Source organism: Ambystoma mexicanum, chromosome 11 (genome assembly GCF_040938575.1).
Source record: "Ambystoma mexicanum isolate Mex_15411 chromosome 11, UKY_AmexF1_1, whole genome shotgun sequence".
In the NCBI taxonomy this organism is placed as follows: Eukaryota; Metazoa; Chordata; class Amphibia; order Caudata; family Ambystomatidae; genus Ambystoma; species Ambystoma mexicanum.
This window is the reverse complement of record NC_090934.1, coordinates 186,622,813-186,648,616: the sequence shown is the minus strand read 5'-3', so window position 1 is coordinate 186,648,616 and position 25,804 is coordinate 186,622,813. Positions and strand designations below refer to the sequence as shown.

Here is a 25,804-nt window from a genome sequence, read left to right as displayed (position 1 = left end):
TCTCCGTGGCTGCAAGGATCAACTTCAAGACCCTCTGCATTGTCCTCAAGGCTTTCTGGGTCCTGAGACCCCTCTACCTCCAACTTTCTCTTCCATAACATCTTCCTTCTCGAGCTCTCCATTCATCCACCTCCATCTCTCTCTTCTCCTCCAGTCCATGTCCACATCCATCTCCAGTCTCCTCTCTCACCTTCCATGCTACCAAACTTTTAATCTCCTCCCTCATCTTTTCTCGCCTTTTCTATTGTTCTTCTCTCTTCTTCTTTCTCCTTGCTTCCCATCTTGCCCCCCTGAAATCCCTCTACCACTCTGCTATCCGTACTCTGTGTCTTCTCTCTCCCCATGACTCCATCCCCAACTCACTTTCCTACCTCGGCTGGCTTCCTTTCCACTCCCAACTTAAATTTTACTTCCTTTGTCTTGTCTTTAAATCTCTTCATGACCTTGCCCCTCCTTACCTCTCTTCTCTTCTCTCATTCTATACCAGCTGTAGCTCCCTTCGTTCTGCCGATCTCTTCTTACTTTCTGTCCCCTCACCCCCTTGTGCCTCTTCTCGTTACCGCTCCTTTCAGCTCCTTGCCCGCCTACACTGGAAATCGCTACCTTTTTCTATCTGCTCTATCCCCACCTATTCCTCCTTCCGCTCCTCCTTGAAATCACTCCTTCTTCATTCCCCTCCCTGACACCTTTTACCCCTCTCACCTTTCTCTCTCTCCTTCTCGTAACCTCTTCTTTGTTCCCTTTATCATTTCCTGTCTCTCCTAAGATCTCCTTTCTTCCTACTACTCACTTTCCTCCATACTCTCTCTCCCTCTTCTTTCCTTCCCCACCCCCTCCTCTCCTCTTCCTTCTCATATGCAAATTGTTCTACATGATGTTTTTCTTGTTTGATTAATGTATACTGTTATTGCTTCTACTGTTCCATGTTTGATGTATTCTTGTTGTTTAACTGTAAAGCGCTTTGGATTAAAGCGCTATATAAAAACAATAAATACAAATACAAATCTCTCTGAGGGTCAGATACTTCCCCAAGCAGAGAGTTGAGGACAGATCTATCTTCTCGGCTGGGGCCTGCCTCTGGAACAGCCTCCCTGCCTCTCTCAAACTTGAGCAGAACCACCTCCGGTTCCGGAAGCAACTCAAGAGCTTCCTTTTCGCTTCCGCTTTCTCTCTTCCTCTCCCTGCAGATGCACCTGACTGCTCCGCCCACTGCTCACCTGGTCACACTCTAAACTTGGGCCCAGGCTCCTGCATGTTCAGTTGCCCATGCACTGCCTCCGGGCTACCCAGGACTTAAGGGTCTGTATCTGCAACCCTACAGTCCCTTCTCTCTGCACTTATGACCCACCCGCTGGCTGCACTTGTGAGTTAACTGCACTTCCCCTTCCACTCCCCCTGGCACTTCTCCCCTTCCCTCTTCCCTGCACTTCCGCGATCTGAATGACGCAAGGCCGAGTAAGATCATTATTCTGTCTTCCCTTGTTTCCCCCTCCTGTCTTGTCGCGCCTAGAAACACTTGTGTACAGGCATTATAAATGCCACATCAAATAACAGGCAGCGTTTCTACATTCCCAGAGGAGAGGAGGGCCATCCGGTCCTCCCTCTTGCTGAGCAGGCGCGTGTGGATGCATGTAGGCAAGGTAAGTGTATTTTTTTTAGTTAATGTGTATGTATGTATGCATGCATTTATGAATGTATGGATTGTATGTATATTTGTATTTTGCCGTTTGTTGTACGTGAATGTTGTGTATATGTGCGTGTCAAAGTGTTTCAGTGTATTGCATCTGTGTGTATGTCATCCTCCATCCCTAAATGTACATTTAGGGGTGGAGGCTAATTTGGGCATAGCATTCTTTTTTGCTTTACCTAGTACCGTGAACTCAGGTTAAAGCAAAAATGACAAGTGGAAGTGTTATTACGTGGATAGGCAGGCCTACATTGAATGTAGGCCAGTCGATCCACATAATAACTGTGAGAAACCAGAAGATGTCTCACCCACTAGTTTCCTGTGGTCTCTCTCCTTTGGATCCAGATCCTGGGGGTAGACCAGTGCAGGAGGATCACCTGGGTGAGGGGTCTTCAGGGAGTATGACACCCGATGGCGAGACGCGGTATTCCCTCCCTGTAATACTTTTACGCCAGGATATGTGGGATCTTTACCCCCCCCCAAAACACAAAGGCCTATTGTTGCCAACCTTCTTGCACTTCCAACGGGCATACACCCTGTAAAGGAATCTTATATTTAGCATGCAGATTTTAGAGCAATACTTTCAAAGCCATCCAAGCTTATATAGCCAAAGGGCTGCAAAATAATTAGGCTATAATAGACTTTAAATGAAACCTTCAAAATGAAGCAAACACACATTTAATTTGACAAGGGTGTATAGTTCACCCCACAGAATGTTCATGAAGCAATACTTAAATCAACTAGTGAACAAAAAGTAATGGCTTCAAGTTGTTCATAAACATAATGTTAGATATCTGCAATTTTTACAAAAAACCAACTGTGATGTGTCAACATTCAACAGAAATGCGAATACCCATCACAATCATAAATATTTGCATTGTAAAAACGTTTTGCCTTGACATACAATCTAAATGTTATAATTCCAAAATTGTGTAGCCAATGTCCATTGAAACTGAAAGCACAATGTCCAAAAACCCTCAAATTGTTGTTTGTACAAAACAACTATAGCCAACGTGTTTCGAACTGTATGTCCATTTTCAAGGTATTTGAGATTAAATGTTCCCAATATGTTCAATGTGTATCCGACCTGGGAATGCAACAGGTATATGTACTTATTAATATGTTCTGTATCCAAATCCAATGTCCTTAAAAAAAACTAAATACAAATTATCACCAGGTACTAACATGTACAGATGTATGTCAGTGTGTCATTCTATCTTGCACGCAACCTATACAAACAAACCATGAGGTCTCGTTGTTAGTTCCTAAGTGGGTCAATAGTGAACTAACTTATCTACTATCAAAAAGGATTATATCTATTCTAGTTTCTATATAAAGCATAGGCAGATATCCAGAAGTGTTCGTGTGTACTCACCCGCTTCATGGACCAAACCATCTGCGCGGGGATGTGTACCAAGTTGTCAAGTCTTTGTGGACTCGTGGAGCACTGTAAGGACAGATGTATAGTGATGGTTGAAATATAGCGCTTTTACCCCATAAGTCTCAAGGAGTTCCTGTACCGAACTCTATCCCTCGAGTCACCCTCCATGTTTAACCAGAAAAAGTAAGCATCTAAGCCGTATGAGACATCTGCGTCTCGCCTTCTCTATAATGTCGAAATCTGATATGGTATCTACTCAATCTAACGTGCATGATCAGCATATATAAAAAGCATACAAGAAGCAGAAGAGAAAGGAATAATTAGTGAGAGGACACATATATTTTTGGAAAAAAACTCACCCCACCATGCCGGTTTTCTATATTCTACCCAAAATACACAAGCGATTGGATAAACCTTCAGGTCGCCCTATAATTGTGATGACAGAGAGTATTTCAGAACCGCTGGCTAAGTACCTAGATAAAGTACTGCAACCTGTGATACATAACAGTGCCACCTATGTTAAAGACACCATGCATTTTCTAGCACAGTCGAATGATATCCGCTTTGTCAAAGGGCGTGACATTTTGTTCACAATGGATGTAACTTCATTGTATACTAATATCGTCCACGAGGCAGGCCTCGAAGCAGTGGAGTGGTTACTACTCCAAGCAGACTCATGTCTGGGGGATAGACCTTTTGTACTAACACTGTTGAAGCTTGTCCATATGAATAACTTCTTTAAGTTTAAGGATAGGTTCTTTTTGCAATTGTCTGGTACGAGCATGGTGACAGCAATGGCACCTAGTTTTGCCAATGTATTTATGCTGTACCTTGAAACAGAACATATCTTGAATTCTCCTCAATGGTTACTACAGCTATCCATGTTTGTCCGCTACATTGATGACGTTTTCGGAATATGGACAGGTCCAACAAAGGAATTGGAGGAATTCTTCCATATGATGAACAATATGAATCCATGTATTAAGTTCACAGCCCAAACCAGTGACACCACCAGCAATTTTCTTGATGTAGAAATTTATTGGGATATGGACCGTCTGAACACCAGAATTTTTACTAACTCCATGGACAGAAATAGTCTTCTGCTGGCAACCAGTTTCCACCCACAGCGGACCATAGACAGCGTACCTTTAAGCCAATTCTTAAAATACAGGAGAAACATCTCGGATTTTGATGAATACAGACGCCAGACAAAGACATTGGAAACAAAGTTCTGAGAGAGAGAGAGAGACAGAAAGAGAAAGAGAGAGAGAGAGAGAGAGAGAGAGAAAGAGGGAGAGAGAGAGAGAGAGAGAGAGAGGGTCTAAACCATCCACTATCTCCACCATAGCTAGAAAAGTGTAAGGTGTACAACGAGAGACTCTACTGGAACCAAAATCAGAGGGGCAATTGATATATGTGACAACCCACTCTCTACAAAGCAACAAAATCAGAAAAATGATCAAGAAGAATTGGTCTATGTTACAACTAGACCCACAGTAACAAAAGTTTTTCCCCAAGCACCTACTTTTGCCTACAAGAATGGTAAAGCCCTTCGGAATAGTCGGATAAAAGCAGAACTATCAGGAGAACATACACGCAAAGTTAAACATAGGGGCACGCAGCCATGCCACAACTGCCACCACTGTGGAAACATCATTGCTGGTGCTGGCATCACCCACCCTTACTCAAGAAAGATCATTGAGCTAAAACGTTCCTGTACTTGGGATGCTACCAATGTGGTGTATGCATTGAAGTGCCCATGTGGACTATACTATTCGGGGATCACAACTCGTAAGGCTAAACTCAGATGGACTGAGCATAAGTCCAATATCAGAACTCGGAACACGAAATCATCAGTGGCAGCACATTTTAAGGAGGCCAGGCACACAATAGCACTGTGTGTAATCCTGTCACGACCCTCGCCCAAAACCCCCTCTGGCAAACCTATTGGCCAGGTGGAGTCAGGACTCGGGCCTCTAGAGCCTGGCATCCTCTTCAAAAGCCCTCCTGGGGCCAGTCCTGGCGACTATGGCGCTAGGCTCATACACCATGAAAAACATGTGCTTGGGAACTACTTTATTGTGTTGTCAGCCAACATGGAGGCATCCACATAGCTTGGTTCCTAGGAACCAAGCTATGCAGTCCAGTGTTTTGGGTGTGGTAGCCTAGGAACTACTTTTCCTGGACTATTTTGTTGGGGCTATTTAAACCACACCCGAACAAGACAACACGCTTCACGTTACTTTGCAGTTTTGCAACGTGATGCTCACCGTGTCCAGCTATATCCACGAACCTCGGAGAAGCAGAACCTGCAAGGAGATAAAAGGAACATCATTAACAGCAGCATCTTACCTGCAGTCTTCATCTTTAGCTACTCGCAGCTCCTGAGAACAGCTTCCTTGAATCTGCACGCCTCCCGGACTGAACGACCTGAAAGAGGAAGATAGAGGCAACATTAAAGAAAGCATAAGAGACATTGCAAATTACAAACTGCTCTAAAGGCTTACCTGGCTGGTCGCTTCTCGGCTGGCACCACTCCGGAAATTCCGCACGCGCTGAGGAGCACTGCGACCTACAAGGAAAGAAGGAAAAAACAGGTTAGCAAAGGCAAGACATCGCAGCGCTGCGCATAGCGCTTACTTACCGCATCATAGCGCTCTTAATGCGCCATCATTTACCAGCGAGGCTCAACCAAGCCAGTTCGCCGCGCTGAAGCTCTGCGTACCTAAGGGAGAAAAAGGATCATTATTAAACAAAGAAACGCATGCAGGATAGCAAAAATACTAAAGAACAGCAATAAGAGCTACCTGAACGATATCAAACAGGCCAGCGTCAGTGAAGTAACTGGACCACACACGCCCACGAAAGACAACGCGCCCCTGCAAAGAAGGCAGGACGGAGAGCACGCCTAACTCTACCACAAGGCAGAACCTTCCCCTCAGACCACCTCTGGGCACCACTGAGAAGTATACCAGTGAGTAACCCGGCTGGGTGGCCTCCCTGTGGATACCAGGTGAGCGTAACAGATCCTCGAATAAGTCAGGTTAGGACCTCGGTGAGGTGATTTACAAAAGAAGTTGTTACAAAGGGAAATAGTTTGGATATACACACTTGATACATTGAGCCCTAGAGGCATGAATTGTGAATTTGATCTTATGTGCTTTGTTTGACTTTATACATCGTCTTCATTTGCCATTTACAAGATTGTGAGCGGACTGTACAGTTAAAACCGCGAGATATGGTTGAGAAGTGGATCAACAAGGATCTGTAATTTATTGTATTTCTTTGTACTTTCCATTATGGTACTTGAATGGCAGTCATTGTTTTTGCATTTAATTCTTTTTTGATTACAATGGGGAAAACAAAAGGCTCACCTACCTGTATTGTTACACCAAACCAGAGAAAAGGCTTTAGAACAATGATGCTAAATTTGCTGTATATGAGTGACACCTTGGTTTCATGTATTATGAGAGGCTTGGTTTTACCAATGAGTGAGACACTTTTTGCCCGTTCACACAGATACAACCGCACAACACTATTCTCATGGCCATACATGGTGGCGGCATATACAGAACCGACGGCCATACTCTTAGTTAGTTGTTCTAATTAACATGGACCCACAACGAAATATAAGCCTTGTGGGATAAAACCCACTGAAATATTACTATTAGAGATGCCTTATTATAGTCTGTACACAAACATATATAGAGGGACACCATAGTTGTTATGGCAACTGAGGGTTGTATACAGCACTATTCCCACACCAAGATGGTGGACGGCAGGCACATTGCGATAATACCCATGTGCCAGGTTACCATGATGATGACTAAACAGGCTACCTTCGAGCAGCGTACATTAGAGCATGCCGATAGATTCCCTATTGTCCAGACACAGTTAATGGCGGCACTCGATAACCAGCACAGCAGGATGTATGGTTTTTACATATGGTGACTATGCATGTTAAATTGAGTAGTTACCATATCAGACTTCGACATCATTGACTAGGTGAGATAGGGATGTCTCATACGGCTTAGATGCTTACTTCTTCTGGTAAAACATGGAGGGTGACACGAGTTCGGTACAGGACATCCTTGAGACTTATGGGGTAAAGGCGCTATATTTCAACAATCACTTTACATTCGTCCTTAATTACAGTGTTCTGCAAGTCCACAAAGGTTTGACAACTTGGTACACATCCCTGCGCAGATGGTTTGGTCGATGAGGCAGGTAAGTACAAACTAACACTTCTGTATATATGCCTATGCTTTATATGGAAACTAGAATAGATATGGTCCTTTTTGAAATATAGAAAAGTAAATTCACTGTTGAACCACTTAGGAACTAACAACGGGAACTTATGGTTTGTTTCTATAGATTGTGTGCAAGATAGAATGATACACTAACATACATCTGTACAGGTTAGTACCTGGTGATTATTTGTATTTCGTTTTTTTTAAGGACATTGGATTTAGATACGGAACATATTAATAAGTACATATACCTGTTGCATTCGCAGGTCAGATACACATTGAACATATTGGGAACATTTAATCTCAAATGCCCTGAAGATGGACATACAGTTTGAAACGCGTTGGCTATAGTTGTTTTGTGCAAACAACAATTTGAGGTTATTTGGACATTGTGCTTTCTGTTTCAATTGACATTTGCTGCACAATTTTGGAATGATAACGTTTAGATTGTATGTCAAGGCAAAAGTTTTTACATACTAAACATTTATGATTGTGATGGGTATTCTCATTTGTGTTGAATGTTGACACATCACTGTTGTTTTTTTGTAAAAATTGCAGATATCTAACATTATGTTTATGAACAACTTGAAGCTGTTACCTTTTGTTCACTAGTTGTTTTATGTATTACTTCACAAACATTTTGTGGGGTGAACTATACACCCTTGTCAAATTAAATGTGTGTTTGCTTCATTTTTAAGTTTTCATTTAAAGTCTATTATGGACTATTTATTTTACAGCCCTTTGGCTATATTGAAAACAAGCTTGGATTGCTTTGAAAGTATTGCTCTAAAATCTACATGCTAAATATAAGATTCCTTTTCAGGGCGTAGGCCCGTTGGGAGTGCAAGAAGGTTTCCCTTTGGGCAAAAACGGCGTTTGTGATTTGTAGTTCTCATTGTTCGTCTCTGGTCACCTAGAGACTTTCTCCTTCCTGTACCTGAAATACTATTTATACATCATATCAATAAGGACCATTACTGATTAAGGGTTCATTAAAGAAGTCTGCTAGTTAGTACTCTATCATTGACTAGGTAGTGCCCTTCGTTCCTCTTTTTCGTGGTATAACTTTACCCCGCCCCCCACTTTCCCCTCACAAACACTTTCACATGGACAGCCCGCTCTGGGAGAAAACAAACTCACACCCGAGCAGTGTACCTGACATGTCCCACTACTATGGTCAGGCGATTACTGGTAAACACTCACACCTGACTTCCATTAAATTTCCCCACATGGATAAAAGACGGAGCACGAGAGCACAGTCTGAGCGAGGCATAGCACACGAGGCAACAGTATTTTCTAGACTGCAGCTGAACGACGGACGAAAGACGGCAAACCAAAACGGGTGCGCAAGGAGGGAGATACCCTTGACCTTACCAGTGAGAAACAGTTATTTTCAAGAACCATTCAAAGTTAAAAGCATAAGGCCAGGAAAGCAGACTGAAGAATCCTGCATTGTGTGTCGGAGATACCCAGGGCTCACCTGCATGGCTGACCAAGTCAGGGAGAAGCAGCAGCCGCCTTGGTACCATCCTTGGCTCCAAGATCAAAGCAGCTCCAGAAAGATCAACAGAGCCGGTGAGTTGGGGAGACAGATGCAAGACCAGTCTTTGTTGACAATCAAGGTTGCAAGTGGCAACATTGTATAAAAAGGGCAAGAACAAAGATTGATAATACGTGTGATGAAAGACATGAGGCAAGCTAAATAGTTTATGAGTGTTTGAACTTTAACAGTGAAACGATACAATACCAGTGACAGAGTGGTCCGGCACTGCGAGTGTGCTCAATCAAAGGTCGCTGTAAGGTATCCAGCCAAGAAGTGGCAGAAGTGAAATTAAAAGAGTATAATGGGAAATGAAAAGAATTGTTGTGTATTATGAACCAAATGCAAATAAAAGAAAAAAAAAAAAAAGAATCAAAGTGGTCCTGGAATGGTTTAACCAAAACCTATCACACAATCGAAAGTTTTTGATTCTTGATACAAAGAGAGAAAGTGATAGAGCCCGAACAAGGAATCCCATTGTGAAAATTTAGCTAAAGAGGTCTGAACCGAAACGAGGGAGATCCGTGGTCCGAGCCCCAACCAGGGAGACCTATTGTGAGCATTGTGCTAAAGGTTTCCGAACCCAAAGGAGAGAGATCCGTGGTCCGAGCCCGATCGAGGAAGACGAATTGTGAAACTTGTGAATTTGAAAATCCTATAAGGAAGGAACTTTGGTGCTTGTTTGTTACGTCAGGCCCTCTGGAATAAGAGACTGTTCAAAGGAGAGAGACTTTGTCAGGAGTCTCTGATACCTCTGCTTTGAACTGTATCCTCGTGGCATAGAAGCCAGAGTGAGTGTGAAACTTGAGAGTGCCACCTTGTCCCATGCTGAAAACGTGGGCAAGGGAATCTAACTTGTCAACTATCCTGACATATCATTTCTTGAACACTTTTCTTTTTGCATACATTTTTGACCACACCATTTGTAATTAGGCCTTTTATTTTGACAGAGACTCCACTAGGACTGCATTATTATTATTTGATGGTCATAGCTTGCTCCCATCCTTAGATTTAGGGTTAGATAGGCGTTTAATCAACCCATTGAAGTTCAATAAACACCCTTGAACTGTGATCACTTGTGTCTGCCTTCACTGTTTGATACCATGCCTTCCTTACATAACACTTGTCTTTGATTTACACTTGATGCACACCGTACAGTGCATCCAAGGGTAAGCAAAAATGGCAAGTCGAAGTGTTAATACGTGGATAGGCTGGCCTAATGTAGGCCAGCCTATCCATTTAATAAGGCTTGCCTTTGCTTTACACTTCATGCACACTATACCATGCATCAAGGGTAAAGTAAAAATGGTAGGTGAAGTGTTATTACGTGGATAGGCTGGCCTACATTGAATGTAGGCCAGTCTAGCCATGTAGCACAAAACTAGCATAAATGAAATGGGGCACCATAGTCTCTGACATGCCAGCATGGAGGAGCTTTTAAAAACCTCCTTTGTGCTTGCGTGGCAGAAATGGTGGTGCTCTATGTAATATAAAAGGCTCCCCCATGCTGGTGCTCCAGTGCTACTCTACGTAGGTGGAAAGCTCCCTCCATGAGTGGACCTTTACACTTAACTTGGGTCGCCATTGCTGTGCCAGCATGAGGGCAGCTTTTCTATTACAAAGGGCGCCGCTGCCACGCCATCTCGGAGAAGCCCTTTAAGGGCACCCCAGAACTGACGTGGTGAAGACACCCTATTTAAATGAAATGTGCCCTGATCTTGTGCTGGCACCGGGCACTCTAGCACGGGAGTGGGGAGCTTTTCATTTGATTAGAGCCTAGCCGCCACACCAGCACGGGCAGCCTTTGAAAGGTTCCCCTGAGTTGGCATGGTTGTGGTGCCCTACTTAAGCAAAAAAGATCCCCGCTCCATTGCTGGAGCAGGAAGCTTTTCACTTTTATAGCAGACTGCTGCCACACCAGCACGGTGCAGCTTTTGAAAGGCTCCCCCAAACTGGCGTTGCAACAGCACCCTATTTAGGTGAACAGCTCTACGCTCCAGTACTGAAATGGGAATCTTTTCTCTATAATAGGGGTTCGCTGCCAAACCAGCACACGGAAGCCTTATTTAAGTGAAAATCTCCCTGCTCCTGTGTTGGAGACACTGCCCGAAAATAAAATACTTTGGCTACCCCTTCCCCTTGGGGGAGGAGGAGGGCGGAACCGATGGTCATGGCCAGACTTGGCATTTTGCATAAATACAAAAAGCTATTTTTGGGAACATCTCATGTTCCCAATGTTTCAAATTTAAAATGGTGGGCATTCTTTTTAGGAATTTTGAATTTGAAACATGTCTGTGATAGTGATTCAGCAAGAAATCCCTTTGAGTGAATAATGGAAGTTGGACTCTGCTGTTTTCATTGGTCACAATACTCACCCTAGCAAAAACATGTCTGTAAATTGATACCAACTTGGACACCTTATGCAGAAGGAGTGAGTCTGGCTGTTTCTGCATTCAGTCTTCTGCCAAGTCACCTGCAGCAGATCTGCGAGATTTCTGGGTCAGCCCAGCTCCTTGGGACAGAAAAGCTTCGCATGGTGGGAGCTTTTCTTTTACATAGGGCGTCTCCCTGAGCTGGCGCGTTGCTGGAGACTGCCTCACTTTTATTTTTTAATGGTGGCTGAATGACAGTTTTGAAAGCTCGTCATTATAGGGATAGGGTATTGATATGGCCTGGGCGGGCTTTTGTCCTCGGCCACTGTACGTTTGTAGCTGCTGCCATGTTAATTCATGTTTAAATGTAAATAGTCTGCTCTCCCATAGATGCCAATATTTCACAGTGGTCTTGAGGGTTACTTATGCGTGGCTCACACTCCCATGGCATGTATTCTGCATAATTTGTATATATCTGCCCAACTCACTAAAAGGACAAAATGCACTGTGAACCCACGAGATTTAGGCCAATTCCATTAGAGATGGAAACAAGCACTTTTCCCTATTATTTAAACTTTTGTAATGGTGTTTAATAGCATGGAGAATTATATGTGCCCCAGTAGAGCTCGCAGTTAGATGTGATTAGTTTAAAAGACAAGCATGTTATCTTATTTGCATCACTCAACTAAAGTGACCAGTGCATTGTACTTTTGAGCTACCCATTAACAGGTAATTAGAAGTGATAGGATTGCACTGGAGTGCCTTGTGATCTTGGGCAAAACTGATCGGGTAATGTGCGTTTACTAGCAATGATTTTCTTGACAAATTGAAACATCAGTAATGAATATATGTAGTGATGGGGCAAACACAATTATCTGGACTTACAATTAACCCAGTTGTAAACACATATATCAATGCATGATTTACTTTCAGAAGTTAGCATTTGTTTCAACTCAGACCCACCAATAACTTGTATGCCTGACTCCAACGCCCTTAAATATTTTTTTATGGACTTGCGACAACAAGTTTATGCACGATTGGGCAGCGAAATCTGCCAACGTTGGGAGATCACAGGAGATCAAAGCTCTGTCACTGGCAGAAGTAGACCTCATTAAAGACATTGTAGAGAGATGAAATGCTCGCTTTGCATGTAAAAGGGTCATCACTTCATTAAGTGATGACCGTTTTTCTAGCCTGCACAGCATGCAGGATTTCTGACACGTTTGCAGCCTCGAGGGATGTTTGTTTTTTGCAGGTCAAACCCGCGAGTCACAGGTCAGTTGACAGCTCTGATTGTTACTTGGCTAGACTGCCCTACAGTGAAGGTAGGCCATTCTACTCACATAATAACACTTGACTTTGCTATACCCTTGATGTAGAGTTACTGTGCATCTTAACTGTGCATCAAAGGTAAAGAAAACATGAGAAGTGTTGTCACTGGCCTACATTAAATGTAGGCCAGTCTAGCCAGCTGGATATACGTTCTTTCTGTGGCATGTCATTTTTCTACTGGCTGGGAATCCATATATGGTAATAGTAACATATTGGTGCAGCATGCATCGACATGTATGGGCACAGCCAGCATGGAAATATTGTATATACTAGCATGTGTTGGCGGCAAAAGCATAATGAAAATTCATTGGGAAATGGTTCTGGGCACTGTTGGTAACTTGCATCTTTTGGGATTTTCTTGTGCTACTATACACAATTGATTGCAAACTGTGTGACTTTGTATCCAATTTTTCACAGAAACTGCTGCAAAGTGCACTATTTTAACCCATTATTTAAAAAATGATCTTGGGGGTAGAATCCCCTGAGTCTCCTATGTATGGGTCAGACTCCCTTTCTGCGCTTGCTCGCGCGTATTAGGCACATACATTTATGCCCAACCAGTGCAAAAAACACCAGACAACAATAGGTATAGTGCCAACCAGGCTTGTCACATTTCAATTTCTCCTTAATGGCTTCTTGTCCCTGCCTTGTTCTTGGTCATAGCCCATGTCAGGCTCTTTCCCCTAAGATCTCCTTTAGGATCCAGGCTAACAGCCTCAGCCCGCTGCTCCGCACTCCTCTTCACACTGTCTCTCCAAACACACCAACTCACAAGAATGCCAACCAAACTCCTTCAGCGCTTGCCCATTTCTTCCTCCTTTTATACTTTTTCCGTAAACTCAAGTGCCTCAATAAAATCTGGGATTGGTTGGACCCTTTCCCCATAAATCCTGAATTACAGGATTAGTCATAGCTTTGTCCTCTCAACTCTGCATGTTTCCTTTCCTCTTTTCATTCCTTTATTGTGTTCTGTATCTTTCTGTTGGCCGTGTTCATTAATGGTTCAAGCTTCCTGGCTGACAGTTTGAATGTGCTGGACGCCATGTTAGAATCAGGTGGAACTGTCATGGCTGCCAAACTGCTTAGCCAATCAATCCTATTCTCTGCTGGTAAAGGTCCTCCCTCTCTGATACTGTATAAGCATGGTGCGAGTGTCACCTGCTCTGTTCTGTATCCTAGAAGGGGGCCTTTTCTCTGTCTCCCTCTCTCAGATTATTCCCCATACTGCCTGGCAGTTCTGATGCCTGCCATGTATGCCTCTCCACACACAAGCTTGCTCGCAGATGGTGTGCTGAAGAAATGATGGGCTCCCTGCAGTTGCTGCACCCCGTGTTGTTATCCTCAAGCTTTTGGGATTCACATTCTCCTTTTGTGCATTCCATTCTTGACCCTTCTACACTTGCAGCTCGGTTGGACAGTTCACTGAAGTCTACTGATGATGGCTACTGGTCAAACTTCCATGTCTTCAGTCCTAAGTGTTCTTCCTATATTTCTTTTATCCATGTATCACCCTTATCTACCAGTAGCGTCTCCAAATACCAATGTCCCATCCTCAAATGCCAGAATTAACTGCATGTCATGTCTTGTATGTCCAGTTACAATCACATGCAAAGTGCAACTATATTACATCCATGCATCATCAGCGCATGCCAGAAGCAGCTTCATAAGCCAGGTCCTATGAAAGTCACTCTCACATGCTAAGGATCAGCAAATTAAGCACATAAACTGGGACAAAATGCCAGGTGAACTACACCTGCCAGTGCAACACCATCAAATGGCAGACCAGCTATATGTGACCAGCTATATGTATTATCTGAGATTATATTTTGAATTGGTATCATAATCAAGTAACCAGAACATGTGAGGATCACTATTTTTGAAGACTAGCCATATGTTATGTTATGTCATGTTATTTAATTTATAGAGCGCGCCAGGTACCCTAGGGCTTAAGGGTGCTAAACACAAAGGCAAAACTACATTCAACAAACACAACAGAGAGAGAAGTGGCATAGATCAAGGGAAAACCGGATTCAGCAAAAACAGAGAAGGTAGCAATGAAGAATTAAGAGAACAGGGCTGTTTTTAGTCCCTTCTTGAACACTTCCGTCGAAGTTATGGCTTGTAACATGGGAGTGAGAGAGTTCAGGACTGGGGTGCTTCAGACCCAAATGCAGCATCTCTAGATTTCTTCAGCTTAAAACAAGGAACCAGGAGAGTAAAAGATTCAGCTACTGTTTTACTAATAGCTAACCAAACCTATAAGGCAGCCATCATAGCTAGTAAAGCAAATGCCTTAAACACACACATCAGCAATGCAGCTTCAGATTCCAAAGAGCTCTTTATCATCCTCAGAGGGCTGGAAAACCCTACCCCGCCGCCCACACAGAACAATGTCAGTAAAACCTGGTGCACGACCATCCAGAATGCCCTAGCATCTAAAATCCAAACGCTCCAAGCTAAAATCGTTACTAAAAGGAAATTACTAGCCCAAAAAGGTGCACTTATACCCACCACTGCCCTAGTCAACGACAATTCTAATAACCAATTTAAATTCAGCACAGTCAACCATGCTCGAGTATTAAATACCATTAATAAATTTAAAAAAGCCAATTGCAAGGGAGACAGCTTCGCTGCACATCTAGTTAAATTGTGCGCCCCCAAACTCACACCTCTTATCACCAAATTTGTCAATGCTTCATTTACCAATAATAGTGTCCCGAGAAGCATTAAGGAAGCCTGGGTCACCCCTCTCCTCAAAAAACCCTCAATTGACGTGACAGTCCCAACAAACTATCGCCCTATAACCACAGTCCCTTTCCTCCTTAAAATCATTGATAAAATAGCCTACACAAAAATCCAAACTCACCTTGAGCAAAACCACCTCTTTGGAGAACGGCAATCAGGTTTGCAGCCTAACCATAGTACAGAAACAGTGCTTCTGGACCTAAAAATCCAGATGGATGCTATAAGAGATGCCGGCAAACTATGTATCCTCTTGTTATTAGATCTGTCAGCTGCATTTGACCTTGTTGATCATGACAAACTCTGTGATACTTTAGCAAAAGATTTCTACTTCTCCAATGAAGCCACAGCCTAGGTCAAATCCTTCCTGGCCGACAGAACATCTTGTGTCTCCATTGGAAAGGAAGCTGCAGATCCCATTCTAGTACCCTTAGGAGATCCAAAAGGGTCTTGCCTATCGCCCATGTTATACAACGCCTATATCAAGCTACTATTTGCAGCATTGGATGCCATGGGTGTCATCTATACTAATTACGCCGACGACACGCATATACTTATCCCCCTCTCAGGTAATTATGACCAGAACACAACTTTGATCAACAAAATATATGCTATAATCCAAAACTGGATGGCACTAAACAGTCTTTGCCTCAACGATGAGAAGACAAATTCTCATTGTAGGCTCTCGAGCAAGAATAAATACTCTTGCCGCAGACTATTCAGACATTAACATTGACGGCACTCTTATCCCAGTCTTTAAACAGGTCAAAACGCTGGGCGTATATTTAGACACCAATCTAACAATGTCTAAGCACATAAACACCTTATCATCTACTTGTTACACAGACACATTGATAGCCTTGAGCCGGCAATTCCTATCAGCACAGAACTGTGTCACTCTGGCCCGGGCTCTCATCATATCGAAATGGATTACTGTAATGTATTACTCCTAGGTACCTCAAACACTAACTTGGAAAAAATGCAACTCCTTCAAAACAAAGCGCTGTGCAGAGCACTAGGTCTAAAAAAATCAGATCACATCTCCGCCATCAGAAGGGAAGCCCACTGGCTTCCCATAAAAGCTGGAATTGTATTCAAATCCCTCTGCATCACTCACAAGTGTCTTGCTAAAAAAAGCTCCCATTTACCTCAACAATACTGTAACAGTAAATAAGTCAGCTAGAATGCTCAGGTCCAATAAAAACGCCTACTTGGCGGTTCCCCGATATAAATATGTTAGAGCTGGGGGCAGCAGTTTCCCAATAATGGCCCCTAAAAATTGGAGCAAGCTCCCACTTCTCATCAGAAATGAATCATCACACCAATGTTTCAAAAAAGCCTTTAAACATGGTTATTCAAAAAGTACTAGGCAAGGACTATCTGCACCCTTTTAAGGACCTTCTACACACTATCTGCACACTATTTCTATGCCTGCCTGTTTGCACCAATGAGTCACTGATTCAATTGAACGCCTTAGTAGTTGCTACCCAAGACATTGCTGCCTGATTATTTGTATGTATTGACTGCTTATTTATTGTTATGTAATTGTAAATGTTTTTGAATGTTGCCAAATTGTCTGTAACTACGCCGTGACACCTAAGGGTTTGGGTGTATAACAAATGCAATAAATACATGAAATAAATAAATAAATAAATAAATAAATACACCTTCCTCAGTGTAAGGCTGGCATCTGCTCTGCTACTGGCAACTAGTAGACCCCTGCCTATTGGGTGTCTTGCCCAAAAGACTTTCTATCTTCTGGGTGGACCACATTCGCTGACCTGGAATGTCATTGAATGCAGACCTTCAGAGCTTAATAAATATCACAAGCTTCTCCCCTTGCACGTGTCAGCAAGATGCAACTGCACATGTGCATGCTTAATGTACAGCCTGTGCACACGGCCATACACAAGTGTGTAGTGCACTAACTGACATCTGGTCAACCTTACATTACTGCCTTAAGCAGAGGGAGTGCTTGTCTTTAATGCAAGTGGACAGTGGTGAGCTTGTGGCTGGTGGGACGATGCCCAACAATGATTAATGCTTAATAACCCAGCTGTAACTTATATTTTTAAAATGTACCGGCACCACATGGCCCAGCCCTGGATAAGAATGCAGGTCTTCACCAGCCGCAGGTCACATATTGCAGGGACTTGGACACAACAGTACTGAGGACATAACTACATCCTCTTTCTATGCCACGATTAGAGCTCCTGGGCCGGGCAGAGCTGAATTACAGACTGGATTCTAATGTAATCACATGAATGGAAGCTGGCAATTGCCCCTACGGCGGGGGTTGATATTTGCAATCCCCTCAGCTGACACGAGCCGCGTTACGCTCACGGGATACCCCACAGTGGGAATGTTAACCCACCTGATAGGCTCGGGCTTTAGCATGAAATACATGAGTCATAATTCTCTACACTCCATTTGAGGAAGGCAACATGATTAACCTCTTTCCTTGGTTTTTCTTTTAGTGTTCGAGTCCATGAGTTGGAAAACCTCTTCAATGTGGGCCATTTGGTTCAGAAGGTATTCTTATTACTGTAGTTATTACATACTATTTACTTTTTAATGCAGATTTATAATGTGATATTGTAAAAACGTGGCTGTCCAACATTTTTGTGAATGCTTTTTTGTTGTGAATGACCTAGTTTGCTTTTTATATGTTTTAAAACCTTCTACCAAGATGTATAAGAGTACAGCGTTACATGTGTTATGTATTATATAGCTAGGTTGTTTTCTTTCTTTGTTAATGGTAATATGTTTTGTTATAGTTAGGCTTCCGAGATTTAGGTTTAGACCAATAAAACCCAGTAAAACCTGACCAAGATGAAATGGTTGTTTTTCAGTGGAAACCAGAAAAACACAATTTTCATGGCTACTGGCTGTATGTTTTATGTGCTTGTCATTTGTTGCAGCTATTACTGGCAGATGCCCTAAGCAGCCGTGGTCACTTAAGAAGCCTGCAGGGAGCACACTCTGATTTATGTTGGGTGCTGAACTAACGTTTTATTTCTCCAATTGTCAGGTTCACAGATCAGCTTATCTGTAGGAAAGGAGGCATCTGATGGTTTTCGTTTGCCTTTTGTTCCTTAAAGACACATACTTTCACTACAGCAAACATTCTGTGAACCTTTTCCAGCCAACCTCCAAAGCATTGCACCTACCCTCTTCCAGCCCCTCATTTATCTATGGCACACCTCTCACTTTGCACAGCTTTTTTGAGATTCAAACAGCCAAATGATGGCTTAACCATATGTTTATCGAAAGGTTGCCTCCAATTGTTTTTTTTCCCCTGCAGGTTCATTGAAACTACATAAAAAACAATAAGAGACCAGTCTTTCCTTAAACTTGCAGTGAAGTTTATTTTACTTTTGTTTCTGAAGTCGAACTAGCAAATATCATCTACCAGCTGTAAGGGTGATCCTTGCTCGGCAATGATCATAAAGTCATGCTCCCCTATCTTGATCAGTGCCCTGTGTAAATTTGTTAACGCATCCTTTGCCGAGAACCATATGCCAGTGGAGCTTAAGAATGCATGGATTTCCCCATTACTAAAGAAACCGGACTGTGTCCAAACACGGCAGCTAATTATCGTCCGATCACCAACACACCATTTCTTTTAAAAAATTTAGATTGCGTGGCTTACAGTCAGATATCTGCTTATTTGAATGAACATATGATTTTAAACAATTGGCAATCAGGTTTTAGCGAGGGTCATGTGACTGAAACAGCGTTACTGGACCTTAAGTCCAGGCTACTAGATTCCATGGATAAAGGTCAAGCTTCCTTGCTCATGCTGCTAGATCTGTCCGCGTCTTTCTACCTGGTGGAACATGCACTACTAGTCACCCGGTTGAAGGAAGTGGCTCACTTCTCAGATAACGCTGCTCTTTGATTCACTTCTTTTTGAGTGATAGACAGTGTAGGGTGTGTAGTAGGGACTCGAAAGCTATGCCCATGGTGTTAGCATATGGTGTATCGCAGGGAGTGCGCTTGTCACCATCCCTATACAATGTTTTTACAGTACTTTTTAAAAAATCTTGTCGAGAAAAATGGCCTTTACGAACTACGTGGATGACACTCAATGTGTCACCCTATTAATAGGTATACATTCAGAGGTCGAAAGCACCATTAATAAGGTATATGACCTTATACAGACGTGAATGTTACAGAATGGGCCATAATTGAATAAAGAAAAACAGAGCTCATGGTAGTAGGGACCCAGAACAAAATAAGGAGATTAGACTACGAGGGTTTCTCCATCGCAGGGTGCGATATCGTGACTAAAAGGAAAGTCAAAACATTAGGTATCATACTTGACCAGACCCTGAACATGAAAGCTCAGGTGAGCAGCCTGGTCTCCTCCTCAGCCTACTATATAAAGCTGCTAGCTCACCTCCGGCCATTTATCTCTCAGAAGAACTCTAAAATAATTGCAAGGGCTTTTGTGGGGTCTAAGATAGACTACTGCTGCAGTCTCCTAGTTGGCATTCTGAAATTGGAATGCAACCGTTTCCAAGTTAGCTAAAATAGTGCAGTGAGAGTTGTTAACGTGCTCAAGCTGAAAGACCACATCGGTCTAACACTATCAATCAGCTGATGATGCCAGCCTGCAAATCTAGCAAGGCTATGAACTGTGCCCTCACAATGGCTGCACCTAGGGCTTGGAATGCCCTGTCACCTGACCTTAGAGAAATGCCTTCTATAGCAGTTGTCAGAAAGAGGCTGAAAATGTTGTTATTCTTCTGATGACAAATATGAATTGATGACCCCGGATTAGTGTATCAGATTGCGTACATCTCCCTCCCCAGGATTTGTGACTTTTATGTATTTGTGCCACTGTACGTTTAACCTGTGTGTTCCCGTAAAACTCAGGGTCCTTTGTGCGCGTTATAAATTAAATTACATTTTTTTAAAAGCCTATACAAATGTAGGAGTCTCCACTCCAGAGTAGCCTTCAGAGACAAGAGGCCCAATACATAACGAAGCACCACTATAAAGGGACATGGGTAGGCCAAAGGCTTTTTCCAGATCCTACCCTCTAAGCGCTCCCAATCCAAATTCCATGCCTGGGATTCAATATCCATTCCGTATAACAGCGTGGGAATTACTTTCCCCTTATAGAATTTTATTAATGGGATTATATAAAAGCAACAATAATTGGCTTTGAGATTTTTCATTTGAGCAGCTAGCTGATCAATTTTGGCTTTCAACCCCTCCTCCACCAGGCCAACATTCTGATGAGTGGCTACTCTAAAACCCAAGTATTTAGCTACTGTTGTGGACTGGATATTCTGCGACTGCGTAAACCAGCTTGATGGAACCCTCTTCTTCTTACCATTACACATTCTTATTATTGTCTTCTCAGGGTTAATCATCATGTAATTTGCGGTGGCCTATGCACTCATAGCTCCCAGCCCTGGGAGCAAAATCAACCAGTAGCACGTCATCCGCATATGCTATCCAACTTATTTTACGTCCACCAATTTTTGGATTTGCTAGAGTATGTTTATCTTGTGTTTCCCTAAGATTAGACAGATTCAGAAGAAAGAGAAAGCCCGCGACAATACAGCCTTGCCTCAATCCCCTCTCAGTGGCAATAGGTGCTGAGAGATCGCCTTGACTATTTAGACAGACCTGGATGTTAGTGTCTCAATGAAGGTAGACCAGAATTGCAAGTAGTTTTCCCACACATAGATTCAAAATGAGCATGCCAAAGACCCTCTGAAACAGAGTTAGATTGAATAGAGGATTGGGAAGTCTTACTACCATTCACAAAGCTTGCCCATCCAAGATGTCACTGTTCAGACCTTTGAGTCTTTTCCTAAATTCTCTTTTTCCTTTCCAGGTTGATTGATCAAACTGATAATTATGGCTAGGAATTTGTCTTTTCCCACTACTTTCAGGCCTGTCCAATTCCCACAGAAAGCATTTTAATTTGTTTGGTTGGCACAATTCCATAAGTTCCCCTTTAGAGCTTTTAAAATATTTGTTTGACGCTTGGCCATCTCGTCTAAACTTAACCACCCAATTTCCCTTCATATTCACTGAGAGATCAATTTCGTACCCTCTTTCAATCGGATGTATTCCCTCGAACATTCTTAATGTCAGCATGTTTTGGTCACTTCTCTGTGTGAGTATTACCTCCATCCCAGTAGTAGATACAAAAATGTCTCTTGATAGGATTATGTAATCAATGATCGAATTCCCTTGATTACCCACCCATGTCGCAACTGGGATTAGATTGCCTTTAAAGTTGCCATTACATATGATTAGATCCCAATCTTCCAAAAAACCGAGCCATTTCCTACCATTTAAACCTAAAGTGCCACTTCGTTTTCCCCATCACCTCTCTGTAAACAGCACGAGTTAAGATCACCAGTGATTAAAATACTTGTGCCTTCTCCCCGAGCTACTGCTTCAGACAGGGTTCTAGATATTTCTTAAAATAACTTATTCAGAGAGGAATGTGAGGGGTTATAATATAAATTGAGGACAACAATGCTCCTTTTATAATGATTGAAAGAAAGCTCCATCTTTGTAGCCAGAATTCCATAGTAGTATTTGTTATTTTTATCATCTGTTTTATTTTAGAATTGCGGCTTGCCGATATTAGCCCACCTGATGGGCAACCTCCTTTTCCCTGGGTTGCTAGTTGGGAAATGGTCTTAAAGCTGTCTAAACTTAATTCTGACAGGAGCCAAGTCTCTTGTAATAGGATTAAATCAAAGGAGCCGAAAATAAATGTACTTGTGTCTTCCTCAATAAAACTCTTATAGCCCCTCGTGTTCCAACAGAAAACGTCAAGAGCCTTGTTCGCTAAAGTAACACATTTTTTTCATCTAATTTTTGGAACACTTTGGTCAAAATCTCTGGTAGCAGAGACCATATTTTACTTCTGTTGTTTGCTCCTTCATCCTTTGACGTAATCTGCTCAACGCTAGCTAATGGTCTTTATATTTATTTCTACTTGTGAAGGCTCCTGGTCCAGCCTGTTTGTCATAGGGACATTCAGCAAACATGCCAAATTTACCAGATTTTTCACTAATGACTTGCCGAAACAGGGCCCCTGAGGTAGTCTTATTTTGAATCCCTCGCTCTTCTTGAGTTTATTCTGTCCCATATGAAAAATTAGGGCCCATTGATCCATTGGTAGTTTGATGTGATTTTCTGTGTTACTGGCCACTTTAGCTGGGGCTGAGTCCAGAAGACCCCAATCCACCTGGGTGTGGACATTGACCCTGCCCCTGAATTCAGCACATTTTTGTGCTCACCTCTTAACCATTTCCACAATCAGACCAGTTTCAGATTCAGGACTGACATCTATATCCCTCTCGGAGCTGCTTTCTTGCGCTTGAACTGGGGTTCTGTCATGTATTGCCGAGGACTGGTGGTTTGCACAGTCTTGCTTTCCTTTGGTATAATGCTTTCAATCCGACCTAATTTGTCACCAGCATAATTTTTCCGAGTGTCTTTCCACAGCCGTGGTGTCTCCTCCTATGCTCTTATTTCAGCTAACAAGTCAACAGTCCTCAAGTACTTTCTAGAGCTCTTTTCCCCATTTTCTTAGATGGCTTTTTGTTTTTCCTTATCTTTCCATTTCCCGCACGATTGGCATCACAGTTAGATATTATCTCAATTTCCTTGGGGCGGAAAGTACCCACAAATGTAAACATGTCCTTAGCCTGTACATGACTTGGGTGAACCACGGCTGGTTGTATTTCTTGTGTTTCTTGTGAAACTGCTGTAAGGCTGGGAAAGTTTGTCCCTGCCTCTTTTTCCGAAATCTTCAGTCATGAGATCTCTGTGGTTCCATCTGCCGCATCTATAGGCTCTTCTCTAATTGGAGCTGGGGAAAATGGACTGCAAGCAAACAATGGTGTCAATCCATCATATTTGAAACTCTTTCGACTTTCTGATTTAAAGCCTCCAAGGAGTATATAGTCTTCAATTGAAAGAATTTGTTTCTGCTATGATTTTCCATCAGCTTTCCCTTAACCGTGTTCAAACTACATTTTAAATCTCCCAGTTCCTTCCCATTTACCAGAAGACAGTCTCTGATGTTCTCATAGAAATTATCAAACTAACTCAGCACCATATTTAGTGCTGATATAGTTGGAGCTGTTAATTTAATTCTTTCGTCCATTTCTCTCAATGTTTCATGCAGTCAGTATTAGAAGAGGTCTGCACGTCTACAAAATCAGAGGTTAAATGTTCAGTTAGTATTGAGGCAGGGTCATCAACAAGGTCTATCCCGATATCGTCCGAGTTCTTAAATTAATTCAGGTCAATATTGAGAGGATAGCACCACCTCACACACTTGTTCAGTTCTTTTTTGACAGAAGGGAAAGCTTCTATCTGACACCCCTAATGGCACATGCGAAAATTTGCATATTCCCAAATTTCTAGTCGTTGTGGACCTACCTCCCAATTTTATAAAGAAATCTTTCATCTTCATCTGTGATTTACTCTTGGGAACAGATGTTTCGACTACTCCGCTCATATGATAGGTAGGTTGAAAATCAAAGCAATTGTGTATATAAGCTTTTACTTTTACCTTCATCACATGTGAGGGGCCCAACAGACTCACAACTACCGGTATTTGTCTCGCCACTTCCTCCTCTGTCATGAAATCTAAGGCCACAATCCATGTATCACATTTAGAACTACTTGTCCTGTTCCAGAAGCCCTTGGGAGTTGAAATGAAACTTGGCAAACGTTTTTCCCTAGTACCAATTTTTAAGGGGACTTGCACGCTTCTGCTCCAAGCTGGATACCCATATGTGGCTGTTTGGCCATGCGGGAAATGTCACAGTCCTCTCCTATCGTCTCCGACCCAATAAAAGGAGCCTTTTGCGGGGGGCAGGGTCGGCTATCTCACTACCGCACCCTGCCCCAACCTCAGACACTTGGCCTGAGGGAACATTCTGCAAAGGGGCCATGGCCAGCGCTGTAGGCAAGGCTGTAGCCTCAGAATATAAGCACAGGTGAAGTACTTGAGACATTAGTTGTATTTGTGTTACTTCATAACCCCTGAGTATTTTTCAGTTGATATTTATACATTTCTTGGTTCAGAATTTTCCATACCTCAGTTTCCGCTATCCCAGTGTTTTACCACTGCACAGATTTCACATACGGGACAGTCTTTTGCTATGTTACAGCGAGAAGGCCAGATGCCAGGAGACCAGAGTCCGTAAGAAGAGAATGAAACAAGATGATAAAATGACCAGATGACAAGATGACAAAGTCAGCAGTGTAATAATACAGCAGGAGCTCAAAGGCACACAGCACCGACAGTTTCTCCTTCTTTGCTTTTTGCCACAGCTGACAACTCAGAATGCCAGGTCCACCATAATCCAATTAAAATTCTAACTGTTAAATATATCAGTTAAGCGGGAGCACAGAGTTTTGCAAACATCTGTTTTTCCTTTATTACCTTCACTCTCCCACTTCAGCCCCTACTCCCACTCCGACTCCTACGTGGTTCAAAGGGAATTTAGCCCCCACAGTCACCACAGTCACTGCACTTTATTAGTATAAAACTAATATGATGTGATATGGAACAGGAGGAAGGGAGTGGTACTTTTCTAGAGGAATAGGAGCGCTGGGGAGAAAAAGTAAAAGAGAAAGTAAAAGAGAAAGTAGACGTCCAAACGCACTACGGTCCGAACAGTGCTGTCCTGTCCGGGCCACCTACCTTCTCTTTTTTCAATTTGCCCACACTCAGCTCATAAATTTGCCCGCACTCATTATCATAAAGCACAAGCAGCAGAACCACAGACCATGCACCCGGAACAGAATCGCCGGTCTCCGTTCACAGTGTGGCTCACAGTGTGGCAGTGGCCTCTAACTGCCTTCTCTCGGCACTTGGCTCACAGCGTCCGAGTAGGGTAAATTCTAGAGAAAGGAACCTCTCAACTCGATTGTGATCGTCAAGCCGCACGCACCCCTGCGCCCCACTCTCCACTCTCTGTCCTGCGTCCGCTTCCGACAATCATTCAAAACTCAGAATATCTCTGTAGTATCCTCCTTCTTCTGCTCCTCTCTGGCTCCTTCCTCCTCCTCTCTGGCTACTATGCCTCCTCCTGCTACCACCTCTGCCCACTCGCAGGCCCCTCTACCACTTCCACTGGGTGTACCTCAAGCCTGTAACCCACCCCAGACATCTTTCAAAATGTGGCAACCTGCTTCAAGTCGCTACTCTCAACTCTCGCTCTGCAGTCAAACACTCCTCTGACATCTGCCACCTCCTCAAAGAACTCGACCTGGATGTCCTCGCTCTCACTGAGACATGGTTCATGGCCAGCTCTGTCACGAGTTTTGATACTCTCCTCCCTGATGGTTACAAGATCCTCTCCAAGCCCAGAACCAACTGACCCGTAGGTGTAGTAGCTCTGATCTTTCCGGGGTGGGTCCCTTCTTCTGTCTTTCTTACGCAGGCCTACTCCTCCTTTGAATGACTGGTCTGTAAGCCCCCTACTCTCATGGCCACTC

At 43.0% G+C, this 25,804-nt stretch overlaps 1 protein-coding gene across 9 annotated transcripts in view; it reads left to right on the top strand.

Moving 5' to 3' along the window:
• The window catches only part of LOC138503205 (uromodulin-like), an 895,795-nt gene that overhangs the window by 800,155 nt on the left and 69,836 nt on the right, over window positions 1–25,804 (top strand). For all 9 annotated transcript variants that reach the window (XM_069622787.1, XM_069622786.1, XM_069622784.1 and 6 more), the window contains one exon: window positions 17,782–17,836. In XM_069622787.1, the coding sequence (XP_069478888.1) occupies window positions 17,782–17,796 (15 nt within the window). In that variant the 3' untranslated portion in view covers window positions 17,797–17,836. The remainder of the gene's footprint in view (window positions 1–17,781; window positions 17,837–25,804) is intronic.